Source organism: Protomyctophum parallelum (genome assembly GCF_964188405.1).
Source record: "Protomyctophum parallelum genome assembly, chromosome: 5".
NCBI lineage: Eukaryota > Metazoa > Chordata > Actinopteri > Myctophiformes > Myctophidae > Protomyctophum > Protomyctophum parallelum.
In genome coordinates this window covers 30,797,004-30,822,176 of record NC_139702.1, presented here as the reverse complement: position 1 = coordinate 30,822,176, position 25,173 = coordinate 30,797,004, and the positions used below count along the sequence as shown (strand labels likewise).

The window sequence follows — 25,173 nt, the reverse complement described above, 5'->3', positions numbered from 1 at the left end:
TAGCGCATTGTGAAACAGGGACAGACATCCACACTGATACCTGGCTGATAACTGGCTGATATACCGGCAATAAGACCTCTCCGGTCTACTGTTCATCCACGCGCAAACTTTGCAGCCATTCTTGGAAATGTGGTGATTATGACTGCAACATGGACAACAATAATCCACAGATGTTTTGTAAAGATTAAAGATGCATTGTCTTCATTAAATGACACCCCCAAAAATACTTATTTTCTATCAATTACACACCTAACGAAGCCTTGAATTCGTGGAGATTTGATTTCATTCCTCTCCTCTCCTCATCCGAGGAGTTGTTGTTCACACACCTGGTTAATTGGATTGTCTCGTTGTGACAGGCGGCGCCACATTTCAGGACAGTTTAACACCACGCCGCCGTTAATAAGACGAAACATTTTGAAGTCCAGCGTGAGGCAAGGGCGCTTTAATGCTTTAATGAATGCCTTAATGCTGTTGATTAACCTTGCTCTCAATACTGACCAAAATGATCCTGATCAATTCTATACACGCAGAGACAGACAGACAGACAGACAGACAGACAGACAATATTTCATATCAAGGACCCCAAAAATGATATGTAATTGGCCTCCGAACCCCATCTGAAAATATGTTGTTCCAGAAGCAAAGATTTGAGATAAAACTTATATTATATTATATTATATATATATTCCAAATTTGCGACACATTTTCACGATTTTTCAAAAATAGCAGACCTACAAGCTCGTAGCGCGCCACTCTGTGGCGCGCTATGAGCTTGTAGATCTGCTATTTTTCAATAGCTAAATTATAACATAATGTTCAAAACACCAAAAGGGATGTGTAAGGTTTCTTTCTAATCTCATCTCATCTCTTTGGTACATATACCAGTGTTTGTATGTGTTGATGACATGCATGGCTTATTGGGTAATCTTTATATAGTTAGTTGCAGCGAGAGTGAGGTCTAGCCAACACCAACTCGGGATTCCTGGATCGCTGCCCTCCACAAATTCCTATCCAACATCAGGTTCTTGAGCTCTTCAGTGTTGTCAGACAAGCTGTCGCGCCTCAGCACGTCTACATAGGTGGTATACGCTTCTTTCCCCTCCTGGCTTTGCCCTGCAGGGTTGGCTCCCATGGGGGTCAATTTACTTGCCTCAAGTTCTGGGTGCCTGACGCAGTGCCCTGCCAGCCTCATCCTTCTCTCTCTGTCCGTGACCCGTGGTATAGGTCCCCATAGAGGTCCACATTTCTGATGCGGTCCATCCATGGGACACCTAGTGCCATTCGTAGCATTCTTGTGTAGACTCCATCCAGGGCTATCTTAGGCCTGACTCACACCTTCACAACAGATTGATGTATAGCTGATGCATGAGACTTATTTACTGATGCAAGCTCGCAATGCATTTCCAATGGGAGTCACATGGTTTGACACAACATTTGTTTGTCAAACCATGTGACTTCCATTGGAAATGCATTGACACTTACCCTTTGTTTACATCTAGCATGCATCAATGTTGTATGCTAGATCGAAAGGTGTAAGTCAGGCCTTAATCTTTATATAATATAATAGTGTTTTTATGTGTTGTATGACATGTGTTATTGGGTAATCTTTCCATGCTATGTTGATGTATTGAACACATAGGACCACGAATGGAAACAAGTCCCCAGGACGTGTTTGTGTACCACGTTTGTTTGTTTACATTTCTGATTAATACAGTATTCAATCAAACAAAACATGCCTAAGAGGTCCTCCTCTGCACGCTGAGCTAACTCCCCCATGCACTGTGCTATCCTTCCAGTGTTGATTTTTACAGCAAATGTTAGTCATATTTTAATCACCTGAAATGTTTTAGTTTTAGTCTACTTTTAGTCAACTAAATATCATACGATTTTAGTTGACTTAAATCTTACAGATGATTTTGTCAGGGCCTTGATGGCTGATTGCATGCTTTGTTGCGTGCTAAAAAGAAATAGCTTAGTTTTGATTACATTTGTATTTAGTTTTCATCAGTTGAAACTCATTTGGTATAGTCGACCAAATGAGCACTGCTTCCAACTAGGGATGTTCAATATTATCGGCCGATATTTGCACAACAATGGAATATCGGAAAATATCGTTATCGGTTTTAATACATTTAAATGGTAAATGGTGCATTTATATAGCGCCTTTATCCAAGGCGCTTTACAGAGATTGTGCATTACATTCACCCATTCATACACCGATGGCAGCGGAAACCATGCAAGGCACCAACTAGCACATCGGGAGCAATTAGGGGTTCAGTGTCTTGCTCAAGGACACTTCGACAGTAACTCTGAGGGAGCCCGGGTTCGAACTGGCAACCTTACGGTTGCCATCCAGGCACTCTACCCCTGAGCCACCGCCGCCGATATATATCGGTTCATTGGTTGGTCGGTATCTAATTAGGAGTTGGACATTACTGGGATCTCATCAAAAAAAGTCTATCGGACATTCCTACTTAACTTAACTCCTTTCAGGCCTGACGTCAAGATAAATAAAAAGTATTCTGAAAGAATATATATTCAAAGATTTGTGCCACATTTTCACGATATTTTTTTTTTATAGCAGACCTACAAGCTCGTAGCTTGAGCTTCTAGATCTGCTATTTTTCAATAGCTAAATAATGCTTAGTTAAAACACCAAAACGGGTTCCCGTCCAGAATGTCCAGGCTAACTCCTCTTTACAGCAGTATTTAAAACACATTTACTGCCACAATTGAACTCCGGCGCTGTCGCTTCATTGCCAACAAGATGCAGGATGAAAGGTCATCAGAACAAGCATTTAACCGATGACTTTTCAATGAGCCCCTAACGTCCACGTTCTGTTCAAACACCTCAATATGAGCCTCAATTCCGAGAAAGAGGCAACCGAAGATCGCGACTTATAGCACTCTACGGAGTGGCCATCTTGGTCCCGGCAATACGGTTTGTTTACAGCTAGCTATAGCAACCCAATGGTCATGTTTCAACCACTAGAAATACCATAGAACGTAAATATATATGTCTATGGCAAAAAAGATAGGATGTAAATAATATGCCAGGGATGTCCCAATCACGTTTTTTTGCTCCCGATCCTATTCCGATCATTTGATTGTGAGCATTTGCCGATACCGATTTTTCCCGATCCGATATTTATATTTTTTTATAGTATAGTAGTCGCAAGATGTTTTCAGCTTGTACATCTGCTACTTTTGGTGCTTTTATGTAGTATGATCAAGTAGGGCATTCATTTAACCCATTTTGGACTGAGGTCGATTACAAAAAAAGCTTCTGAATTCTAACAGTTTTCTGAAAAACCCATGTTTCTATGTCAGTTGTGCTCAACCTTTTTCATGTCAAGGACCCCCAGAATTATCTCTATTGGGCCACGGACCCCCATCTCAAAAATACGTAGTTCCAGGGACCCCCCCAGAAGCCAATATTTTAGTTAAAAATATCCGCTCTGAATATTCAAAGATTTGCGAAACATTTTCACGACTTTTCAAAAATAGCAGACCTACAAGCTCGTAGCGCGCCACTCGGTGGCGCGCTATGAGCTTGTAGATCTGCTATTTTTCAATAGCTAAAGTAGAACAGAAAGCTTGAAACACCAAGAGGGGTTCCCACGCCCAGAGTGGGTTAAGGAGGTTTTTCCGCCCGACAGCAAGCATGAGATAAGAAACCCGTGGTGTTGGCGCTCCGACATTGAGCGGTTGCTTACGTCTCCCACCATGCCGTTCCACACGTGGTTGATCTTTGACATTGAGCAGTTGCTTACGTCTCCCACCATGCCGTTCCACACGTGGTTGATCTTTGACATTGAGCGGTTGCTTACGTCTCCCACCATGCCGTTCCACACGTGACGACATTGAGCGGTTGCTTACGTCTCCCACCATGCCGTTCCACACGTGGTTGATCTTCTTGCCGTGCTTGCCGTTGTTGACCAGGTAGAGGTCGTAGGTGAACTTGATGTTCCTGGCGATCTTCTTCAGGATGTCGATGCAGAAGCCCTTACAGCACTTCTTGATGTACGAGCCGCCCGTCGTGCTGTTGCTGCAACACAACAAAAACACACGGTGATGGCTGTAACACACATGCATTGTTTATATACAGCATACACTGCCATGGCTGTAACACACATTCATATACATATACGGCAGTACACAGTCAGGTCTGGAATGGAACACACGTACAGTACACCAGGGGTCTTCCACAAGGGGTCAGGGACCACAAGGGGGTCCTCAGAGCTGGTTTTCACACAAGCCACTCAAATCTATACCATTCCTATTGTGAGGCGGAGGTTTGGTGTAGAGGGAAAAAAGAGAAAAAAAAGCAGCTCAAATACGGTCTCTTTTAAATAAAACTAATAATTTTGCGTAGTTTACTTATGTATTTTGGTGATCGATTAGTTTGATTAATGTCACTCCCGGCGCACGCACACACAAACACACACACACACACACACACACACACACATACACACACACACACACACACACACACACACAGTTTTTATTCTAGTATAGTTGATGTTATCATTAGGTGTGTGTGGGTCCTGCAGCGTCTGGCTGACAGTATTGACGCCTCATCAATCCAGACAGCCAGTGTTATCAACCTGTAAGACTGGAGTTATGACAGCGCTAGAATCATAACTCCAGGAAATACAGTGTGTGTGTGTGTATGTTTGTGTGTGTGTGTGTGTGTGTGTGTGCCATGCGCGTGTGCGTCCGTGTGTGTGCGCGTGCGTGCGTGCGCCATGCACGTGTGCGTGCGTGAGTGTGTGTGCAGTATGTGTGTGTCTGTGTGTGAGCCATATTCTTGCGAGGGCTAAATGTCCAACGTAGTTATTTTTCTTTCCAGTGTGAAATAAATCATCAACCTGTATGAACGGGATGTCTCACAAAATTAAAAGTTTGATGTGGAATAATCGTGACGCATCTTCGTATCAGTTATTCGCTCCCTTAGGCTTACAATTAGGAACAAATTCAGGTTCAGGTTGGGATTAGGTTTATAGGATTAGACATTTAGGGCCCTATTTTCGTCAGTGTTAAACTCCTTATATATATATATATATCTATATATATATATATATATATATATGTTATCCCTAAACTTATTTGCCTTTTTTTTTGCCTTCCAATCGCTATAGTTAAATCTTTTTTTTAAATCATCATGCATCATGCATTTAGTAAATTATGGTCACATTCATTTTAAATGTTATTTTTGTGGCTTTCGCCTTTATTTTATATTTTTTATGGAGGGACAGACAGTAGGCTGACAGGGGAGAGAGATGGGGGGGGGGGGGGGGGGGGGGGGGAGACATGCAGTAAATGCCGTCGGGAGTCGAACCCGCGGCACACTGCCAGACTGGATTACCAGCCAAGGTGCCTGGACCATTGAGCCATGGCCCAGGTCACATTAATTTTAAAATGAATGGCAAGGCTATGTTTTCAGGCTTTCTAGCTGGTTCTACCGAGTGAGGATCCGCCTTCGCTGCGGTTGCAGACAATTGCATTAACTTCCAGTTCCATTTACTGCCTGTATGGGCGATTGGGCGTATCCATACTGTCCATTCATTATATGTTCCAGAGCCATTGAAGGGCCAATGACATCCATAATTAATTTGATTAGCTGCTGTAACGCCCAAGTCCCAAGTCCAAGTACTTGTGTGATACTGGTTGTAGAGGAAGTTCAGACGTGTGATCAAAATAAGTGATGTCCAAAAATGTCCGTTGAGTAGAAATTAAATTATATTTATTAGCCTCTCAAAGTCCTATACTTTGTCTTACAAAATAAACATAAGACAAATCATCAAACGCACAGGATACAGATCACCAGCCCTCAAAAACGGGTTTACCTCTGCCACTGGCAACACCTGAGACTAATTAGGGCCAGGGTTAAATACCCTCCCTCCCTGTAACCATGGCAACCTTGATTGGCAAATTGACAATGAAAACTAGAAACAATATGGTGGATCAAATGGCTCTTACAGCTGCCGTTGTGTTTCACTGTGTACCATAGGTCAGGTTTTAGCCTAGCTGTAGTTTTTAACCTGGAGTGAAAAACAATACAAAATCAGCCTATAGGATGTCATGCCCCTTTAAGGATTGGGTTTGGAGTTATGTGTACTTTTAACAAGAGTTAGAGTTATAGGGTCTACCCTACAAGCTTATTGTAAATGGCAAAAAAGGGGGGGAAAGGGGCATTTATAAAATTGCCCGATGTCCTCACAAGTACACCAACGTGTGTGCGTGTGTGTGTGTGTGTGTGTGTGTGTGTGTGTGTGTGTGTGTGCAGATAAAAACACGGTAGTATGGACTCGGAGCAGAGCAGATGCTTCTAGTCTTTAAATAGAGCTGGGCTGCTCTGCTCAAAACAGCCAGCCCATATAACATAACATGACTGTCCCCCCCTACCTCTCTCTCTCTCCCTCTCTCTCTCTTCTGGAATGCATGCAGTCCAGGCTAAAACTATAGCAATTATCTTAATTATTCTAGCCATAACTTTTTTCATTAATCAAAAAATCACTCATGATATAATAACATTTTTATATACATTTCTAAATCATTTTAAACTATTTTTACAATTGCCATTTTAAATATTAAAAGAATATATATTTTGGAAAACTTTTGTTAACAGTGAGCGTGAACACAGCTTCTGAACCATTCTTTAGCCCCGTGGTCACTGAACTAGATATTGGACCCGATCGTCACAAACCAACACAATCTTCCCAAGATTGCCATACTAGAAATGGCCTATCAACCTTTCTCTGTCCCAACAACACACTGGACAGGTTCCAGCACCAGTAAACGCAGGACGTTTGCGAGATCTGCCGTCAGACGGCACCCACTTAGGAGACCCTTTGTAGGATTTGTGTACCAATTCGGGTGCAGTACTTAGTTTAGACCGTATTTGGTTTATACTAGTCATTGGTTAGACCAGTCATTAGTCCTACAACTACAACCTATCTCAAACCCTCACCCTAAACGTAACCTCCCACGGGGCAGCACACCGAAACCTACCCTCTTAACCCATGTCTAACTAATGACTAGTCTAAACTAAGTATATGCACCCCACCAAGTCGCCTCTAGTGGCTCCAACTGGCACGGTGCATCATTAATAAATTAATATATTTGGCATACAGACTTTACATAAACCAATTCAGGAAATATTAAAGAATTGCAGAGGTCCAAGGTCAAGGAAGTTAAATATTAGGCGTATAGGTACGGTATACATGAGTCTGTATACAGGTAGAACGCCAGAGACTGTCTGCACTGTCTTCCACGGGACATCAAAGGAATCCCTTTGGTCAGCTGGAATGTTTGCTATCATCAAGGCCTGCGGCGCCACGGCTAGCGTTTCATTCTGCCGCCGGCCGCACCGCGCTGCGGCGCGGCTCGGCGCATCGCGTCTCGTCTCGCCCGGCCGTGTCTTTGATGCGTATCTGATGCTACTGAATGCGGCCGTGTATGAATTGCAATTTCCAAGCACGGACGACCTTTTCACTTCCAACGTTTTGGCTGATTGAAACTATATATCTAGCTCTGCGGGAAAGTTCACGGAGATGGAAAAAAAAGGAAGAAAGAAATAAAGCATGAAAAGAAAGAAGAATCTGTACGATTCCAGAACGCTGGGCGTACAACTGTCACACAATCTAAACATCAAGAGATTAAAAGAAGCTTTTAACAGAAGCTCCCTGCAGAACAGTAGTGTGTGTGTGTGTGTGTGTGCGCACAATGCCCCAGGTGTTCCGTGGCACAGATATACATTGTGTCTCCCCAGCTGAGCCTCCACCACAACCGCCCCAGCATGTCCTTATGGCATTGTTTAAACACACACACACACACACACACACACACACACACACCCTCACACACACACACACACACACACACACACACACACACACACACACACACACACACACAGAGGAGTACACATCTGTTTGGCGGGATGGAGGGGGAGACGGTCCTTCCACTGTACTGTACGGTAAACAAACACAGATAAGTAGTGGCGGCTGGGCGGATGCCGTGCAGCGCTCATGGATGGCTGAGCGTATACTCCATATAGCCTACCGTACGTACATGTCCAGCCATCTGTATACGCACTGTATATGAAGCTTGTAATCTCCGTATTTCATCTCTTTATATATATTTCCCTATACTTTTTCATATGTGGCCCATCTACTGTACAAGCTTGCAGATGAGCCATTTGTACTGTTTTGATATTGTTTGTCCATTTGAAAGTGTTTGTTTTATATAACGTTGCCATCGGGCAGAAGCCTCTTAATTCCAAGTTCTAACTTTTTGTGTTATTTTCTTGTAAATTAACACCCTACAGCGTCACACAGAGGCGTACCAATATAAATTTATAATAGTGCCAATGTAGAAATACTCTCTGATAGTAAGTAACACAAGTCCTGCATCTGATTCCAGTAAAAGTATTGTCACTAAAATATACATAAAGTACCAAATTAAAAGTGCTAACATGTTTATTATATATATTTTTAAATAGCAAATATTCAAGCGCACAAGGAGTCAACATAGTAGATCCAACTGTAAAATAACAGGACTTACGGTAAGTGGTTTCTGTCGTAATAATACATAAGTAACTCGTATAAACGAAAGTTTTCGAATAGTACAATAATTGCTTATGAGGGAAGTATAAAGCATTGAAAAATGGACATACTCTATATTTTTGAAAAATCGTGAAAATATTTATTTCAGAATACTTAAGAGTAGCAAAGACAAGCAGCTGGTGACGATGCCATAGCTTGAGAGGACGCAACACAGAGCCATTGGCTTTGACCATGGAGTAAGCTTGGACACAAGACAGTCGTTCAGAGTGTGGGTATTATGGTCTCTCTGTAGATTAAAATACGGTCAAAATGAACATAAGAGGACGTCGGCTGGTACTAGAATGCTTGAATTTTATATAGGCAAAAGAAATGGTACAGAAAAATGCAATGAATTAGTTTGGTTAGTCAATGGCTAATACGGCAAAACTAGACTGAGACTTTTCTTCTTCTCAATGTAAACAACAATAATAAAGCCCGCCTTGGATCCCCGGATATCCTGTGCTAAACACAAATGCATCATGGGATATGCAGTTCAACTTATAATTCGTTGCTTAGTAAGCAATATCAATCAAATAAATCATACTGTGAATTAAATCGACTTCTTTTGTTTATAATCAATTATCTTATTAACTGTAATAATAATAACGATGAACACATTTAACTGTTATGCAATATAAATATTACACAAATGAACTGTAACCTAAATTAAGTTACAACATCCTCCCACCCATGAACTATTTGTTCATCTAAATCTCAAGACAGTACAGTAACTGAATAGGTCTTCTCAGCAAAGTCCCTGTGGGAGTGCGGACCATGCACGACCTGACAAGTCCATCTCGGCCTGTAAACAGTTCTGTGATTCTCCCCAGTTTCCAGGTTTGTCTGGGGGTATTGTCCTCTCCAATGAGAACAACGTCACCCACTTTCAGTGGGGTGGGCGTCGGTGTGTCGCAGCGGTGTGCTGACTTCAAGTCCATGAGGTAATCCTTACGCCAAGCGTTCCAGAAGCGGGTTGTGAGCTTCTGCCTGTCCTTCCATCTTCGAGTGATCTCTGCTTTGTTGACAGTTGGGTGCTGTGTGTCGGCAGGGAAAGGCTTGGGTGGCAGTGAAGTCAGTCGTTTTCCCACCAAGAAGTGGGCTGGGGTGAGTGGCTGTGGCTCATCCACTTCGTTGTGCACAAACGTCAGAGGCCTTGAGTTTATGATAGCCTCCACTTCTGTCAGTACTGTGCACATCTCTTCAAAGTTGAGTGAAGCTTTCCCAAGAACTTTCTTCAGGCATGTTTTTACTGATCGGACCATTCGCTCCCAGAATCCGCCCCACCAGGCTGCTCGTTCTGCGATGAACTTCCAGGTGATGCCTCTTTCTGAGAAAAACTCTAACAGCTGGGGTTCTTTGATAGTTTTCCACAGCTCTTTCAGGTCCTGGTCAGCTCTCTTGAATGTTCTGGCGTTGTCTGAGTAGATTATCTTGCATAATCCTCTCCTGGAGACGAATCTTTTCAGCGCTAACAGAAAGGTCTCTGTTGACTGATCTGAGACCAGTTCCAAGTGTACTGCTCTGGTTACAGCGCAGGTGAAGAGAGCTATGTATGACTTCTTCACAGAATCATCTGCTTTCACATAAAGCGGCCCTGCAAAATCCACACCTGTGACTTCGAATGGTGGGGATTCCGTTATTCTGTCTTTGGGCAAGGGCGCGGTGATCTGCCGTCCGGCTTTTGCCTTGAATCGTTTGCAGACTGTGCAATTGGCCACAATGCTCTTGACCAGCTGCCTGGCACGCAGGATCCAGTATCTCTCTCTCACTTGTACGAGAGTGTCTCTCACTCCTGAGTGCATCACTTTAGCATGACAGCTCTGTATCAGCAGCTCTGAAAATCTGTGCTTGTTGGGCATAATCCATGGGTGCTGCTGTCTGTATGTGAAGTCGGACTGCTGGAGCCTTCCTCCCACGCTGAGCAGCTCGTGTTCATCCAGGAAAGGTTTCAGTTCTTTAATCTTGCAATCATTGTTCAGGCTCTTTCCTGCCTTCAGTTGTTTTATTTCCTGGCTGAAACTCTGTTGTTGTGTAGTCTTGATCCAGTACTTTTCTGCCTCGAAGAGCTCGTCAGTAGTCAGTTCTCCCTTTGTCTTTGTTTTTGTTTGTGCATTGGCTATGAATCTCTTTATCCAAGCTGTCACTCTGAGGACTCTTTTCAGCTTGCTGTATCCTTCCAGCTGTAACACTGGTTCAGTGGGGTCTGTGTCGTTTGCAGCGAGCTGTACAGTGATTTGTTGACTGGACTTGAGTTCTGCATTCACGTTGCCTTGAACATGTTCATCGTCAGTCTCCTCTGACTGATCGGGTGTAGTCAGAACGCTGGGTCCATTCCACCATAGCTGGCTCTGTATCAGTTTTTCGACACTTTGTCCTCTTGTTGGTAGGTCAGCTGGGTTGATTTTTCCTGCTATGTGTGACCATGTTTCAGGGTTGGTCAGTGACTGGATCTCGGTCACTCTGTTTGCAACAAACTGTTTCCACTTCTGCGCTGAGCTGCAAATCCAATGCAACACAATCATGGAGTCTGTCCACATTCTTATCTGTTTGGGTTCCAGTTTTAGAGTAGTCATCAAGTTGTTGGCTAGTCTCGCTCCAATCACAGCTCCCATGAGCTCCAGGCGTGGCAGTGTCATTTTCTTGAGGGGGGCCACTCTGGATTTGGATGCGACTAGGCTCATTATCGGTTCTCCGTCTGGTGATTCACCTTGCAGGTAGGCAGCAGCACTGTAAGCTCTTTCACTTGCGTCACAGAACACATGTAATGTCAGGGCATGTTTGTTTTGTATGTCTGTTTGATACCACCTTGGTATGGCGAGCTGGTGTAGCTGGGGCAATTCTGAACACCACTGTTGCCATTCTCGAGTCAGGTCAGGTGGCAGTTCTTCATCCCAGGAGAGCCCTCTCTCCCACATTTCTTGAAACATGCACTTGATTCTGATGGTGAAAGGTGTTAGGAACCCGAGTGGGTCGTAGATGCGTGCAGCTGACTGTAGAACGCTTCTCTTTGTGTTCTTCATTTCTTTTAGTATGTTTAATAGCGGTCTGAGGTCAAAGGTGAAGTCATCGGTTGCTGGTCTCCACACTAAACCCAGCACTTTGAGCACTGCTCCGTGTGTCTCTGGTGCTAGTGTGTGTTCTGTTGTGCCCTCCTCCCATTTATTCTCCAGCTCATGAGAGTTGGTCATCCACTTGCAGAGGTCCATCCCGGCGCTTGAAAGCATCTTCTTTGCAGTTGTTGTCACATGGTAGGCCTCTTCAACACTGTTTGAACTTGAAATAAAATCATCCACGTACAATGACTCTCTTAGTGTCTCCACAACCTGTGGTTGTTCTGCTTCGTATTGTTTCAGGTGATGTCTGATTGTAGCTGCGAGCAGGAATGGACTTGGGGAGGCTCCAAACACCACTCTGGTCATCCTCAGCACGCGTAGCTCTCCATCTTCTTCTCCACTTGGTGGACGTGAGAGCCACAGGAATCTCACAGCATCTCTGTCCTTCTCCACAATGGAAATCTGCAAGAAGGCCTTTTTTTATGTCAGCCATGAAGGCTATCTTATGTTGTCTGAATTTAATGAGGACACTGAGTAGATCTGGATTCAGGTTTGGTCCTGTGAGCAGACAGTCATTGAGGGATGGACGGCCATCTTCATGTGACGATGCGTCAAACACCACTCTCAGTTTTGTGGTCACTTTGTCTTCTCTGAGTACTGCATGGTGCGGTAAGTAGTATTTCACATTGTCTGTATTTGCGCCCTTAGGCACATCCTCTGCAATGTTCTGCTGTAAATAGTCCTCCACCACTTCATTGTATCTGCTGTAGAATGTGACATCCTTCTTTAGTCTTTTCTTCAGACCTTCAAATCGTTTCGCAGCAACTCTGTAGTTGTCTTGTAGATCTGCTCTTTCTGGTTTCCATGGCAACTCCACGTGGTATCGTCCATCCTTGAAAGTTGTCGTTCTCTCGAAGATCTGCAGAGCCTCTTCTTCTGCTGGGTTCTGCGTTTTCTCACTTGTGATACCCAGAGACTCAATTTCCCAGAATGCACATAGTTGCTTGGAGACAAGTGTGTCCTCTTCAAGTGGAATGAACATGCAGGTTGCCTCGGCGACACTTGACATGGACACTGGTCCCTGCACAGACCATCCAAAAGTGCTCTCCAGTGCTACTAATGTCTCTGTCAGTCTCTCCACTCTCCCTGAGACTATTTGCCAGTAGTAGTCTGCTCCTATTAGAACGGAGAGCTCGGGGTCGTCGTCGTTGCCTGGAAAATCTGCTAGTTGTAGTCCCTTTTTCTTCATCTCGTGCTGAATCTGGTCACCAGGAACTTTCATCACAGCTGAGCACACCTGTGGGGTTTCTATGGCCTCAATTTCAATTATCTGCTGGTTGTCCCAGACATTCTGTAGAATTACTCTCACTGTGTTGCGCCGTGAGCTTGTAGGCACAGTGGAGCCAAACGTGTGAAGAGTGAGTGTTTCTTGTCTTATTACTGGTAAGTTCAGGCTCCTCACCAGGTTTTCATGGATGAAGCTTCTCTGACTCCCTCCATCGAGTAAGCAACGAGCTATTTTCCTTCCTGATGGGCCTCCCACCCATGCCTTAGCCGTTTGCAGCAGCACAGTGTTCTGTCCTGGTTTCATCTTTGCTGGGTGAGGAATGACTGAGGAAACAACAGCATCTTCTGTAACGGTAGGTGGCTGCCCCTCACTCTTCTCACCGGTGCACACAGCAATATGGTGTCTCCTTCCACATTTTTCACATGACACATCCTTCACTTTGCATGTCTTCGCGATGTGTTTCTGTCCTAGACACACAAAGCATCTTCCCATTTTCTTGATTTTTTCTTTGCGTTCAGGAATGTCATAGTTAGGGCAATGTTCAGACTTGTGCTCTGCACTGCCACAGAATACACAATTCCGAGTACTGCCTGTCCTCTCCTGGCTGGCGGTGTGCAGTGCAGCAGCAGATTGCATGCTGGGTCTGTTAGTCTTCGTGTCTTTGTACGAGCATGACTGCTTCCATGGTTTGCTTTCTGGTTTCTGTTCTTGAGTGTATGACGATGTCATTTGCAGTGCTCTTTCCCTGCTCTGAACCTCTTTCTGTAGGAATTTGACTATTTCATCAACTTTCCATTCATCATCACTTCCCCTCTGACGGCTATATTCAAGAGCTATGTCATCTGGAATCATCTTCATTAAAATTGGGCATAGTAGGCTTCCGTAGGTGTCTGACACTACACCCAGTGACTCCAGGCTCCTAATTTGAATTTCACATTCATCATATAGCTGCCTTAGTGCATGCACATCAGAGGATTTCTTCACAGGATTTAGATTCAGCAGCCTTGACATGTGAGCACTGACAACCAGATCTTTCCTTCCAAATCTGCTCTGCAGTAATGTGATCGCGCTGTCATAATTAGCATCCGTGAGCATCAGTCCTGCTACTGCCTTTGCAGCTTGTCCAGTGAGATACGTTTTCAAGTAGGTAAACTTTTCACGTTTGCACAGTGCATCATTCGTGTGAATAGCGGTCTCAAACTGGCTCCAAAACTCCTGCCATTTACTGACATCTCCATTGTATTTGTCAATTATCAACTTCGGTAGCTTTACAGAATGCCTCTGTGCTAATGAGTTAGCCGAATTAGCGTCGCTCACCCTTTGTATGGCTGGCATTTGGAGCTGGTGGTCTCCCTCTTCTTGCCGCCTTATCATGCGCTGTGCGCGGCTCTTAGACGAGACGACACGGTTCTTGTAATCCTCCGTTGTTTCGATCTCGTTCTCCAGGTCATCCAGCGCCGTACGCCGTTCAATTGCGTTGTCCAGGTCCAGTAGACTGTCCTCCTTCGCCGACAACATATCCAATAAAGTGCTCAATTGATCCACGTCCGCGTCTGGCTTGGCCATTTCTGCGTCGATATTGTTCAAAAGTCTTGTAGTATTACCTCTTATTGCACCCCGTTTTCTTCTCATTCTTTCCATTTCTTTACGTTCCTCTTCTGCTCTCAAAGCAGCAACAGCGGCTGCTGCGTCTTGTACGTCTCCCTGACTCATCTCCTTCCCGGGTTTCGGCACCAAAATGTAGATTAAAATACGGTCAAAATGAACATAAGAGGACGTCGGCTGGTACTAGAATGCTTGAATTTTATATAGGCAAAAGAAATGGTACAGAAAAATGCAATGAATTAGTTTGGTTAGTCAATGGCTAATACGGCAAAACTAGACTGAGACTTTTCTTCTTCTCAATGTAAACAACAATAATAAAGCCCGCCTTGGATCCCCGGATATCCTGTGCTAAACACAAATGCATCATGGGATATGCAGTTCAACTTATAATTCGTTGCTTAGTAAGCAATATCAATCAAATAAATCATACTGTGAATTAAATCGACTTCTTTTGTTTATAATCAATTATCTTATTAACTGTAATAATAATAACGATGAACACATTTAACTGTTATGCAATATAAATATTACACAAATGAACTGTAACCTAAATTAAGTTACAACACTCTCATTGGCTATACAGTAGGCTTGGCGAAGTAGTGAGGCTATAGCCAATGATGACAAAGTCACCACTACATCGCCACTACTGCTCTGGTTGATTGTTGACAGGCTGGCTTTTCAAGCCACTTGAACTACCCACAACCCTCTAGACTGAATGGCACCATGAATATATAATACCATATAATGAGCATTAGTGAGGACAGATTATGTAGGTTGAAAATGGGTGAAGTCGTTCTACACTCTACAGTACTTGGGTAAATGTACTTAGTTACTTTGATCCAGCAGTGGGGTTCTCTCTGCCTGCTGGTGTAGTCATCATTACCTGTCAGCAGACGGGCTGGCAGTGTCTTTGAACCGGTGACAGTTACATATCGCTAGGCTGGCAGGCCGCTTGGCTCATTCACCAGTCCAATAATCCCCCCAAGCAGTTATACTGCCATACATTCTCATTCTCATCATGGCCAGTGGTGGACAGATAGGCCCTGTCACAGGGGGCGCCCCTCTGGCCTAGTGGTCCAGGCGCGAGCCACATAAAGGCTCTGGCCTGGCGGCACGGCGCGTGTTCGAGTCCCGTTCATGCACGACCTTTGCTGCGTGTCTCTCTCTCTCTCCCTCTTTCCTGTCAGTCTTCACTAATAACTATCAATAAAGGCAAAGCCACAATTGTTAGGAAATCGCCTCATCGCAATTATTTGCGTCATAATCACTTCCACATTGAAAAATGATCATACATTTAACAGAAGTAGCTGATCTACAAACTTACGAGTCACAAGGTAAGCTTGTAGATCAGCTATTTCAGCTAGTTTTTACTTTTTGTATAAAATTATGGCCAAATGATAATCCATCCATCCATCTTCAACAGCTTATCCGTAGTCGGGTCGCGGGGGCAACAGCTCCACCAGAGTGCTCCAGACTTCCCTCTCCAGAGCAACATTAGTGACTTCCTCCTGGGGGATCCCCAGACGTTCCAAGGCCAGTGAGTCGATGTGTTTCCTCCAACTGCGCCTTGGTATGCCCCGGGGTCTCCTCCCAGTGGGCTGTGCCTCAAGGACCTCCCTAGGGAGACGCCCGAGAGGCATCCTAACCAGATGCCAGAACCAACTAAGCTTGCTCCTTTCCAGGCGAAGAAGCAGCGACTCTCCCCCGAGTCTCTCTCGGAGATGCCAGCCTCATTTCGGCCGCTTGTATTCGCAACCTTATTCTTTCGGTTATGACCCACACCTCATGACCATAGGTGAGAGTAGGAACAAAGATTGCTCGGAGAGCTTTGCCTTCTGGCTCAACTCTCTTTTCGTCACAACAGTGCGGTAGAGCGACTGCAATACCGCCCCTGCCGCTCCGATTCTCCGGCTGATCTCCTTCTCCGTCCTCCCCTCGCTCGTGAACAAGACCCAGAGATACTTGAACTCCTTCACCTGGGGTAATGCCTCATTCCCTACCCGGACTGCACAATGCACCGGTTTCCTGCTGAGAACCATGGCCTCAGATTTGGAGACGCCGAGCCTCATCCCAGCCGCCGTACACTCGGCTGCGAACCGGTACTGGACCGGACACATGGACACATGTAGACCGGATAGGCATACTCCTGCATACTCCTGGTCAGTTTTCCACGGCCAGGACGGAATCCACATTGCTCCTCCTGAATCTGAGGTTCGACTATCGGCCGGACACTCCTTTCCAGCGGCTGAGTAATGTGATACCTCTGTAATTGGCACTCTGATACCCCTTTTTAAACAGTGGGACCACCACCACCCCGGTCTGCCACTCCCTCTGCACTGCCCCAGACTTCCACGCTTTGTTGAAAAGGCGTATCAACCAAGACAGCCCATCAACACCCAAATGATAATAACACGTGTATTTGTGTGTTCAATGCCAAAAACACAATTAAATCGTTCAATCAATTATCAATTATTCGTATGAGAATGGATGGTCAACTTAATCATTGTAATAGCCACAGGCAGTCCTAGTGGTGGAACTAAGTGTCCATATTCCTTTTTATGCTTTTCCGCAAACTGAAAACTGAAACTTCACTAGAATAAAGCCCTGGGGGGCTCCTGTCAACCACACAGGGTGGTAATGGATGGTGTCAGGGCAGTCCACATTTTGGTGGCTGAGTAGTTTAGTAGAATGGGAGTTTTTCCCATGTCGGTTCTGAATTTGGGTGGTGCCAGATCATGGTTGGTCGCTTCCTCTAGTGTTGTCGCTGTGGCTTTTCTGTCGTTCAGTCATGTTCACCTGGCTGCTTTGTTGATCCCACAGTGTCAGTCAGTTAATTTGTCAGTGTTTCTCTATCGATTGGATGCTTACAAAGCATGCAGCCCCGACTAGTTCAATCATGCGACTCTAAAAGGCCGTGAAGCAAATGGGCCGTGGAGAATCTTTGTTGTAATTCCATCATGGCATATAAACCTTCAGATGTTTGAAAATCACATTTGATAATGTCTTCATCTATATATTTCCTGGTGGGAGTTGGAATGCAGTCAACATCGACTTGGAATTGGGTTGTGTTCGTACGTACAGTATCCCCAACATCGTGGGAAGAAGTACAACAATGCTTATGTAAAAGTGGCAATACCACAATGTTAAGTAAAAGGCCTGTATACAAAATGTTATTTGAGTAAAAGTAAATTGGTATCATTATTGGTATAATATACTTAAAGGACCACTTCACCACTTTTCAACCTATCTTCATATAATAGGTCCTCACTAATAATCATGATAAAATGGCAACAAAAAAAATCTACTCAGTCTGTGTCTCATAGGAGGGCTGTGGGCAGTTTAGAAACTGTCTTCCAGTGACATCATCATTAGGCAGATTATTCTTTAAACAATATCTTTTTACAAAAATGTTTAGATTTTCATTATCGTGAGAACGATGGCTTCCATTTTCGCATTGCAACTTTTCAGGCCTAGAAAGCCTGCAGTTTTTATTAGCTTGTATTCCTCATCGATGATGTCACTGAAAGACGGTTTCTGAACTTCCCACAGCCCTCCTATGAGACACAGACCGAGTAGAAAGAAATTGCGCCACTTTTTCAAGATTATTAGTGAGGACCTATTATATGAAGATAGGTTGAAAAGTGGTGAAGTGGTCCTTTAAAGAACAAAAGTAAAAGTACTCACATTTCTCAAACCTTTTAGAAAACAGGAGATCTAAGATTAGAGTATTAGCTAGAAGGTCCTGGGTTCGATTCCCGCTCGGGGCACTGTGGGTGCTGGCGGCGTGTTTCCTCCTCCGCGTCATCATTGCCCATACCCGAAGGCGGGGTTGGCGAAAGGGCCTTTCTGTGTGGAGTTTGCATGTTCTCCCCGTGTCCCCTAGGGTAGGTACCCTCACAAAAACATGCAGTAATCCTAGTCTCTAAACTGCCTCCCCCTGGCCAGCCGGGGCGCCTGATGGATGGGAAAAGAACTGGTTGGAATAACGTGTTCCTTCCACGCGCTACGTCCAACCAGGGAAACTCCCCCCTGTCAGGTGTAAAGGAGCAACTTGGACACTCAGGCATGAAGGAAGCATGAGTTAAGTCTGTTGCTCTCCCCAGGTTGGTGGAGGGTGTGTAGAGCCCAGGATCACATTAGATGATTGACACAGGGGTGAAAAATGGGTTACAAAATCGTGGGATAAAAAAGAAATATATAAAAAAAAAAAGATTAGAGTATTCAAATTAAATATTAAGTATTAAAAACGGAGATACTAGGTACACGGTAAAAGTACCTCAAAATGGTACTTAAAGTAATCTGTTGCATCTCACCACTGGCATCCACACGTACAGTATACGGCCCAGTGTGCCCCGAGATGGAACAACAGCATTACAGTATCTGTCAGGTTCTGTACAGTATTATCATTACAGTATCTGTCAGCTTCTCTCCAAACAGACACTTGCGCGCTCTCCAGAAAAGATAAACACACGAGGGAGATGTGTTTCCTATTAAAGGAGGTATGTTCGCACATGAGCTGGTGGGTGTCAGAGTGATAGATATATCCATGCAGCTAGCTAACAGATACAGTAACATCTCCAGGGCATGCTTTAGATTGGAGGCTTTGGGAGCCATAAGTGAGTTTTCATTCAAAAACGTCTACCGAGGCGCAGAATAATTGTTGACTGATGCTTAAAACAATCACATATACCGCTAGTTAAAGGGCATGGGCGGAGCGGCATTAGCATAATATGATGGTACTACTGTATATATGTTTATAATATAAGAGTAAGAGTGTCGCGCAAAAGCAGCAAACATGGCAGTTCTATTTGCTCATAACGCGTTGCGACGCATGGGCTTGTAGATCGGCTATTGTTTTTATAAATGTCAATATTGTCTCTTTCAGGTGGAAATGTCCAAATGTCCAAAACTATTACTTTTCAGGATTCAAAAAGAAAAGAAAATAGCAGAGCTACAAGCGCAAAACATTTCACTATGTATAGCATAGTAGTATATATATATATATAGTTTATATGTATAGTCTCATAATATAGATATTCCACTGTTACTTTCTTAGCCTACGCATGTTTTATGATAAATGCTTTTTTTGTGATGTATTCCCATGCTTTTTGTTCTTGCTTAATGTAAGTCGCTCTGGATTAAGAGCGTCTGCTAAATGCCTAAATTGTAAATTGTAAATTGAAATGTCCAAATGTCCAAAACTATTACTTTTCAGGATCCAAAAAGAAAAAAAAATAGCAGAGCTACAAGCGCAAAACATTTCACTTCGAGCTAATGGATCTGCTACTTTTGATGCTTTTGTCTAGTGTGACGCTGTAGTATGATCATGTACAGCAGGTAGGGCGTTAATTTACTTTAAACACAAAAAGTTAAAATATGAAGATAAGAGGTTTCCTGCCTGACAACGACATATAATAACTGCATTCTATCGGAACACAGGTTCTTTTTTTCCCCTGAAAAGTGCGTTTTGGAGATACAAAATTGGTTGGCGATATGGTTTAATTCCTTGTCAAAGCGTCTTTGCCATGTCTCGGCTGTTTCATCATCACAGCTGCGTGATAGCAGCAGCGGTGGTAAACGGCACTAATGGGAAGATAGTGGGGGTCTTGTGAGGAGAGATTTAACAACGTGAACGTGTAGACATGAGAATTGGTAATGTAGCGCTTGACATTTTTTTTTTTTCTTTTTTTTTGGTGCGGAATGAAACAACATTTCGCCTCCCAGGGCCAGTCCATGCACGGAATGCGAACCACACTGACCTGCACGACCGTGGCGCGCCAGTGGATTTGATTAGTATTGATCGGATTGATCTGGAATCTGTGGGGATCTTCAGACAAACTGCGCTGAGACTGGCTTACAAATGTCAAAGTCAGGGTCTCTCTAACCCATCAAATCTGTCGCATAAGGAGAAGAGAATGGAGCAGCACGGACATGTAGAGCCTTTTATTAGGTGCTGAGTATACAAAAGACTAACATTTTGACCTTGGGGTCTTCATCAGAGTCATGACTCTGATGAAGACCGCAAGGGAGTGTTCCCCCTCCTCATTTTCAACTGCCCCCCCCCCCCCCCCCCCCCCCCTCAGTAATTTAATCCTGTAGCCGAGCCTTGAGCGGCCAAATACATCTAATTTTAGGGGTCCTTGACATTAAAAAGTTTGCGAAACACTGACATAGAAACATTAGGATTAGGATTTAGAAGACAGTTTTAGAATTGGCCTCAAGTCTTAATGGGATAATGCCGATTTCATATAGGACAAAAACACACGGCTGAATAAACAGACTTGATGATTGGCGCCGAGAAAGATCTACCGAATCTATTGTCACCAGGTTCCCCTTTTTTTGCGATTCAACCGCGCCACGGGCCGTCTCGTCGTGTTGTCTTGTTGTTTTCTCGTCGTTGCCTGAGGCATAGAAGTGCCTCAGGCAACTCAACGAGACCGAACTCAGTAACAAAGATGGCAACGAGTCGCCCTCTGTGATGATGCAACAAGAGAAAGCGACGTCTCCGCTGCGTTCTGAAACATGAGCTGTATGTTCTCTATGTTCGCTGAAAATGTGACCAAACTGAATGGGTCATTTCCTCATATCAAAGTGGAGAGAATTCATGCCATTGCTTGTTTAAATTGATCCTATAGCGTTTTGGAAGTACCGTAAAGGGAAAACTCACACTTTTTGCAAAAAACATATATGTAAAGGACGTTTAGAAGATTTAGAACACTTTCCTGGGGGTCTTTATGTGTGTAATAATTTTTAGATATTTTAGATTTTAGCAGCGAGCCCAGTGTCTCTGATGTCATGGACACTGGGCTCACTTACTTTTCAGTATGACAGCCCTCCCCCTATCCACAAGGAGGAGCAGTGCACCAAAGCATTATGGGAATTGCAGTCCAGGAAGAAAGTGAGCCCAGTGTCCATGACATCAGAGACACTGGGCTTACTGGTAAAATCTAAAATATCTAAAACCACATATTGCACACATAAACACCACCAGGACAGTGTTCTAAATCTTCTAAACGTCATTAACAGTGAGTGTCCCTCCCTTTAAAGAACAATAGTTCTCAAAGTGGGGACCGGGGCCCCCGAGGGTTCCTTGGTGGGTTAGGGTTAGGGTTAGGTGGGGTATATACATTTTTGTATTCACAAAATCTTCTCTTCTGGGGGTCCCTAGCACAAAAACGTTTGAGAACCACTGCATAGAATGAATGCAGTGAAAGAATAAATAAAAACCTATTAACAGAGAATTTCACATTGATAGGGAATCTTTCTTTCTTTCTTTCCCCATATTGCTGGGGACCGCTAGGACTTCTTCAAGGACCCCTGGAGACCCCACTTGGAGAACCACTGTGTTACACATCCCCACAACAGAAGACGAGAGACGAGAGAGAGTTTTATGGTAATTCTAACTTGATTTCACAGCTAATAATTGGACGCGGAAGCAGCAACAGAATAATATTGAAATTAACTGGATGTGTGTGGAAAACTTAACTTTTACCAATAGCACATTTTAAACAAGTCATGTGATCATACTAATAATAATAATAATGGAGGAACGGGTGGCCAATGTAAGCTGATATTTATGCATCATTTTCATATTTATATGCTGATTTCTACATCCTGACAGTTTTCTGAAAAAGCTATGTTTCTATGTCAGTGGTTCTTCGATAAAAAAAAAAATAGCAGACCTACAAGCTCGTAGCGCGCCACTCGGTGGCGCGCTATGAGCTTGTAGATCTGCTATTTTTCAATAGCTAAAGCATAACATAACATAACACCAAAGAGTATTTGAGTGGGCATGGAAAAGCTTCTCTGTCCTGTCCTGTTCCCAAGTCTCCAGAAGGGCTAAATGCACACAGAGCATGGTGGTCCACTCCCACAGAGATTAGCCTCGTTCCCAGGCTTTTCTCTCGTCTCATCTCAGAGGAGAAAAGACTGGTCACGACCATAGAGTTAGAAAAGAACTTGGTATAACTGGAAATCATTGCGCGTTCGTTCACTTCTATATAACTATGTGTCTGTGTGTCTGAAATAAAGTTTTCAATCAATATAACTATGTCCATATGCTATATTCCCATATGCTCCACCGTGCACATTGATGAAGACAATTACAGGTGTAATACATACACATGGGCAAGTTTAAATATGCCCGACAGGCCCATAGGGGAGGCGGGGTATGCAGCCGCTTCGAGCGCCACCTCTTAGGGGCGCCACTTAAGCCTGCACTGATAGTGCCGCACTGATAGTGGTGCGGCACTGTTTTCTGCTTTAAGTTGGGGGATATCGGTCGGGCAACTGGCAACCCACACATTCACATTGGGTGAGGTGACAAATGTTAGACGCTAGGGGGGGGACGATAGGAGTTGTTTCGGTTGTAGCCAGCTACCATGACAGTCTACTCGACTAGAAGTGCCGGGTGGTAGTGGAATAATAATAACAACATGCTTTTAGCCAAAGTTCATAAAAACCACATGCGTCTATGACTTAAACAATGTAGGCTAAACACTTTGGAATTACGTTAAACATGGTATATCCTCCGTGGCGGCGTCATTAGGTGAGTACTAGCTAATGAATTGTTAAGTTTCATAGTATCATTCATCATCATCAACAGGCTGTTGTTGATGCCCCCCAAATTGAAAAGGTTACAGCCTACAGGATTCTCATTCTGTTACTGTCACTGCCTGCAAGGATGGCCACCGTGCCATTTCTTATAAACTATCTAATTCATACGTGGGTCGTGGAGTTGTTGTTGTTGTTGTTCATGCGCCACAGTGCGCCCTCTCCACGAGTGGAGAGGGCATCAGAGCGCAGAGCAACAGCCTAGTAGTATGGCATATTGTCTGTACTCTCTGCACTCTCTTTCTGTCCAGTCCTACGTGTATAGGCTGGCGATTGTGGCGACTTAAATTCGTTAATAAAGAGAGAGCTCTATTGGGGATATTGTCTATGGTCAGTGTATCATTCTCGTTTTTAACCGGGCCGTGATAATGCGGCGGAATGACGGTAGGCAGTAGCCTATTACAATGTAACCAACTTGCGCAAGCATAAAAAAATGGGTTTTAATTGTCTGGTAACGGAAAATAACGGAAAATAATCTAACTTGTTACTTTTCTCAGAAGGTAATCTGTAACGGTAAGGGATTCTTTTTATGGGCAGTAATCGAGTAACCTAACAACGTTACTTTAGAAAGTAACGATGCCCAACACTGTTAGACAACAATACTGGCGGACAGGTGTGCGTTATTTGGCATGGGGACCAGCTGTTGAGTGGACTCCATAGTTAGATGTCAGCAGTATAAAGACTGAACCCCTGCTGTGGAGCCAACTGTCTCCTTTCAAAGTTTAAAGACAAATGAGTCAGCCATGCAACCAGCGTGCTTTCTGGTCTAGAGGGGCGCGCATGGAGCAAGCGCTGGAGAAATATCGGTTCACAAGCACATGATACAGTATTTGTTGCTGTCTGGAAGAAACCACCTGACTCCATTTTTTATGTTTTTCTTTTTATATATAAATCGGTGCTATTGAACACCTCTGTGAGTTGGTTACAAAAATATTGAACCAATGAAAAGTATTAACCCTCTAATGGCCAAGTTACCAACCTTAATAACATCTTATTGTGCCTTAGGCCAGCTTAGGCTGCCTTTTTGAATGACAATAGAATAATGTGCGATATGACCACAATGTCACGAAATATCTCATTTTAAAGCTGCACATCTCTAGTTTACACCGAAAAAAAAAAATATGTTCCTAGCATGTTCCTTCGTTTACTTATAAGCACTTTAGTACACCTTGGTTTGACTTATCACTGAAACCAAGGTCTACTAAAAAGCTTATAAGTAAACGATGGAACAAGCTATAATCATAATTATTTTTTCATTGTAAAGTAGTGACTTGGAGCTATAAAATGAGACATTTCGTGACATTGTGGTCATATCTCACATTTTTCGATTGCCATTCAAAAAGTCGCCAAATCTGGCCAATGCTGGCCAATGCCCCATTTCTTAATTCGTCATTTTAATGCAATAAGAGGGATCAGCGATCTAAATACAATACATCAAGTTTTACTTTCGATTTCAAAGTAATACCCAGAAGTTCCACCAGATGGCAGGAACGTTCCATTATTCTGATTTTGACAAAAGTGTTAAATCTGGCTAAATCACTTCCTATCAAACGAGGTAAACAAAGGAAGCTAATTTGACCCCTAGCTTATAGCTTGGCCGTCCGGATTGCTAAGCTAACATTAGCTTTGTCATAACTTAGTCAGATTAAGCTTAAAAACGGCCAGGAACATCCCAAAATATCACATTTTTTGCCGCGGATCACATAGAGACGGCGCGCGTGCACGATAGTGCACGATCGCGCGGGTTTCGGCCGGTTTTTGGTAGATTACATAAAAATAATTAAAAAGAATTCAAACAATTGCAATATTTTGTTATAAAAAGACGTACTGACAGGGCAGTACGTCTACTACGCAGATAACGTCATTGGCTTGGAGGGATTTGTTGATTTACTACGTCAGTTAACATGGCAGTCTATGGGCCTGACGTGCTCTTGGCCATGAGGGGGTTAAAAAGTGCTTAGACAAAAACCTCCAATGGATTTTTATTTTTTCATTTCCTGAA

The 25,173-nt window shown here is 43.7% G+C and overlaps 1 protein-coding gene across 1 annotated transcript in view; it reads right to left on the bottom strand.

The window, feature by feature from the left end:
* LOC310859515 (glutamate receptor ionotropic, NMDA 2A-like) overlaps positions 1-25,173 on the bottom strand; it is a gene marked incomplete at its 3' end in the record, with an annotated part of 245,531 nt that overhangs the window by 40,708 nt on the left and 179,650 nt on the right. Inside the window, exon 10 of the mRNA XM_083766099.1 lies at positions 3,880-4,048. Coding sequence (XP_083622225.1) covers positions 3,880-4,048 — 169 coding nt within the window. The remainder of the gene's footprint in view (positions 1-3,879; positions 4,049-25,173) is intronic.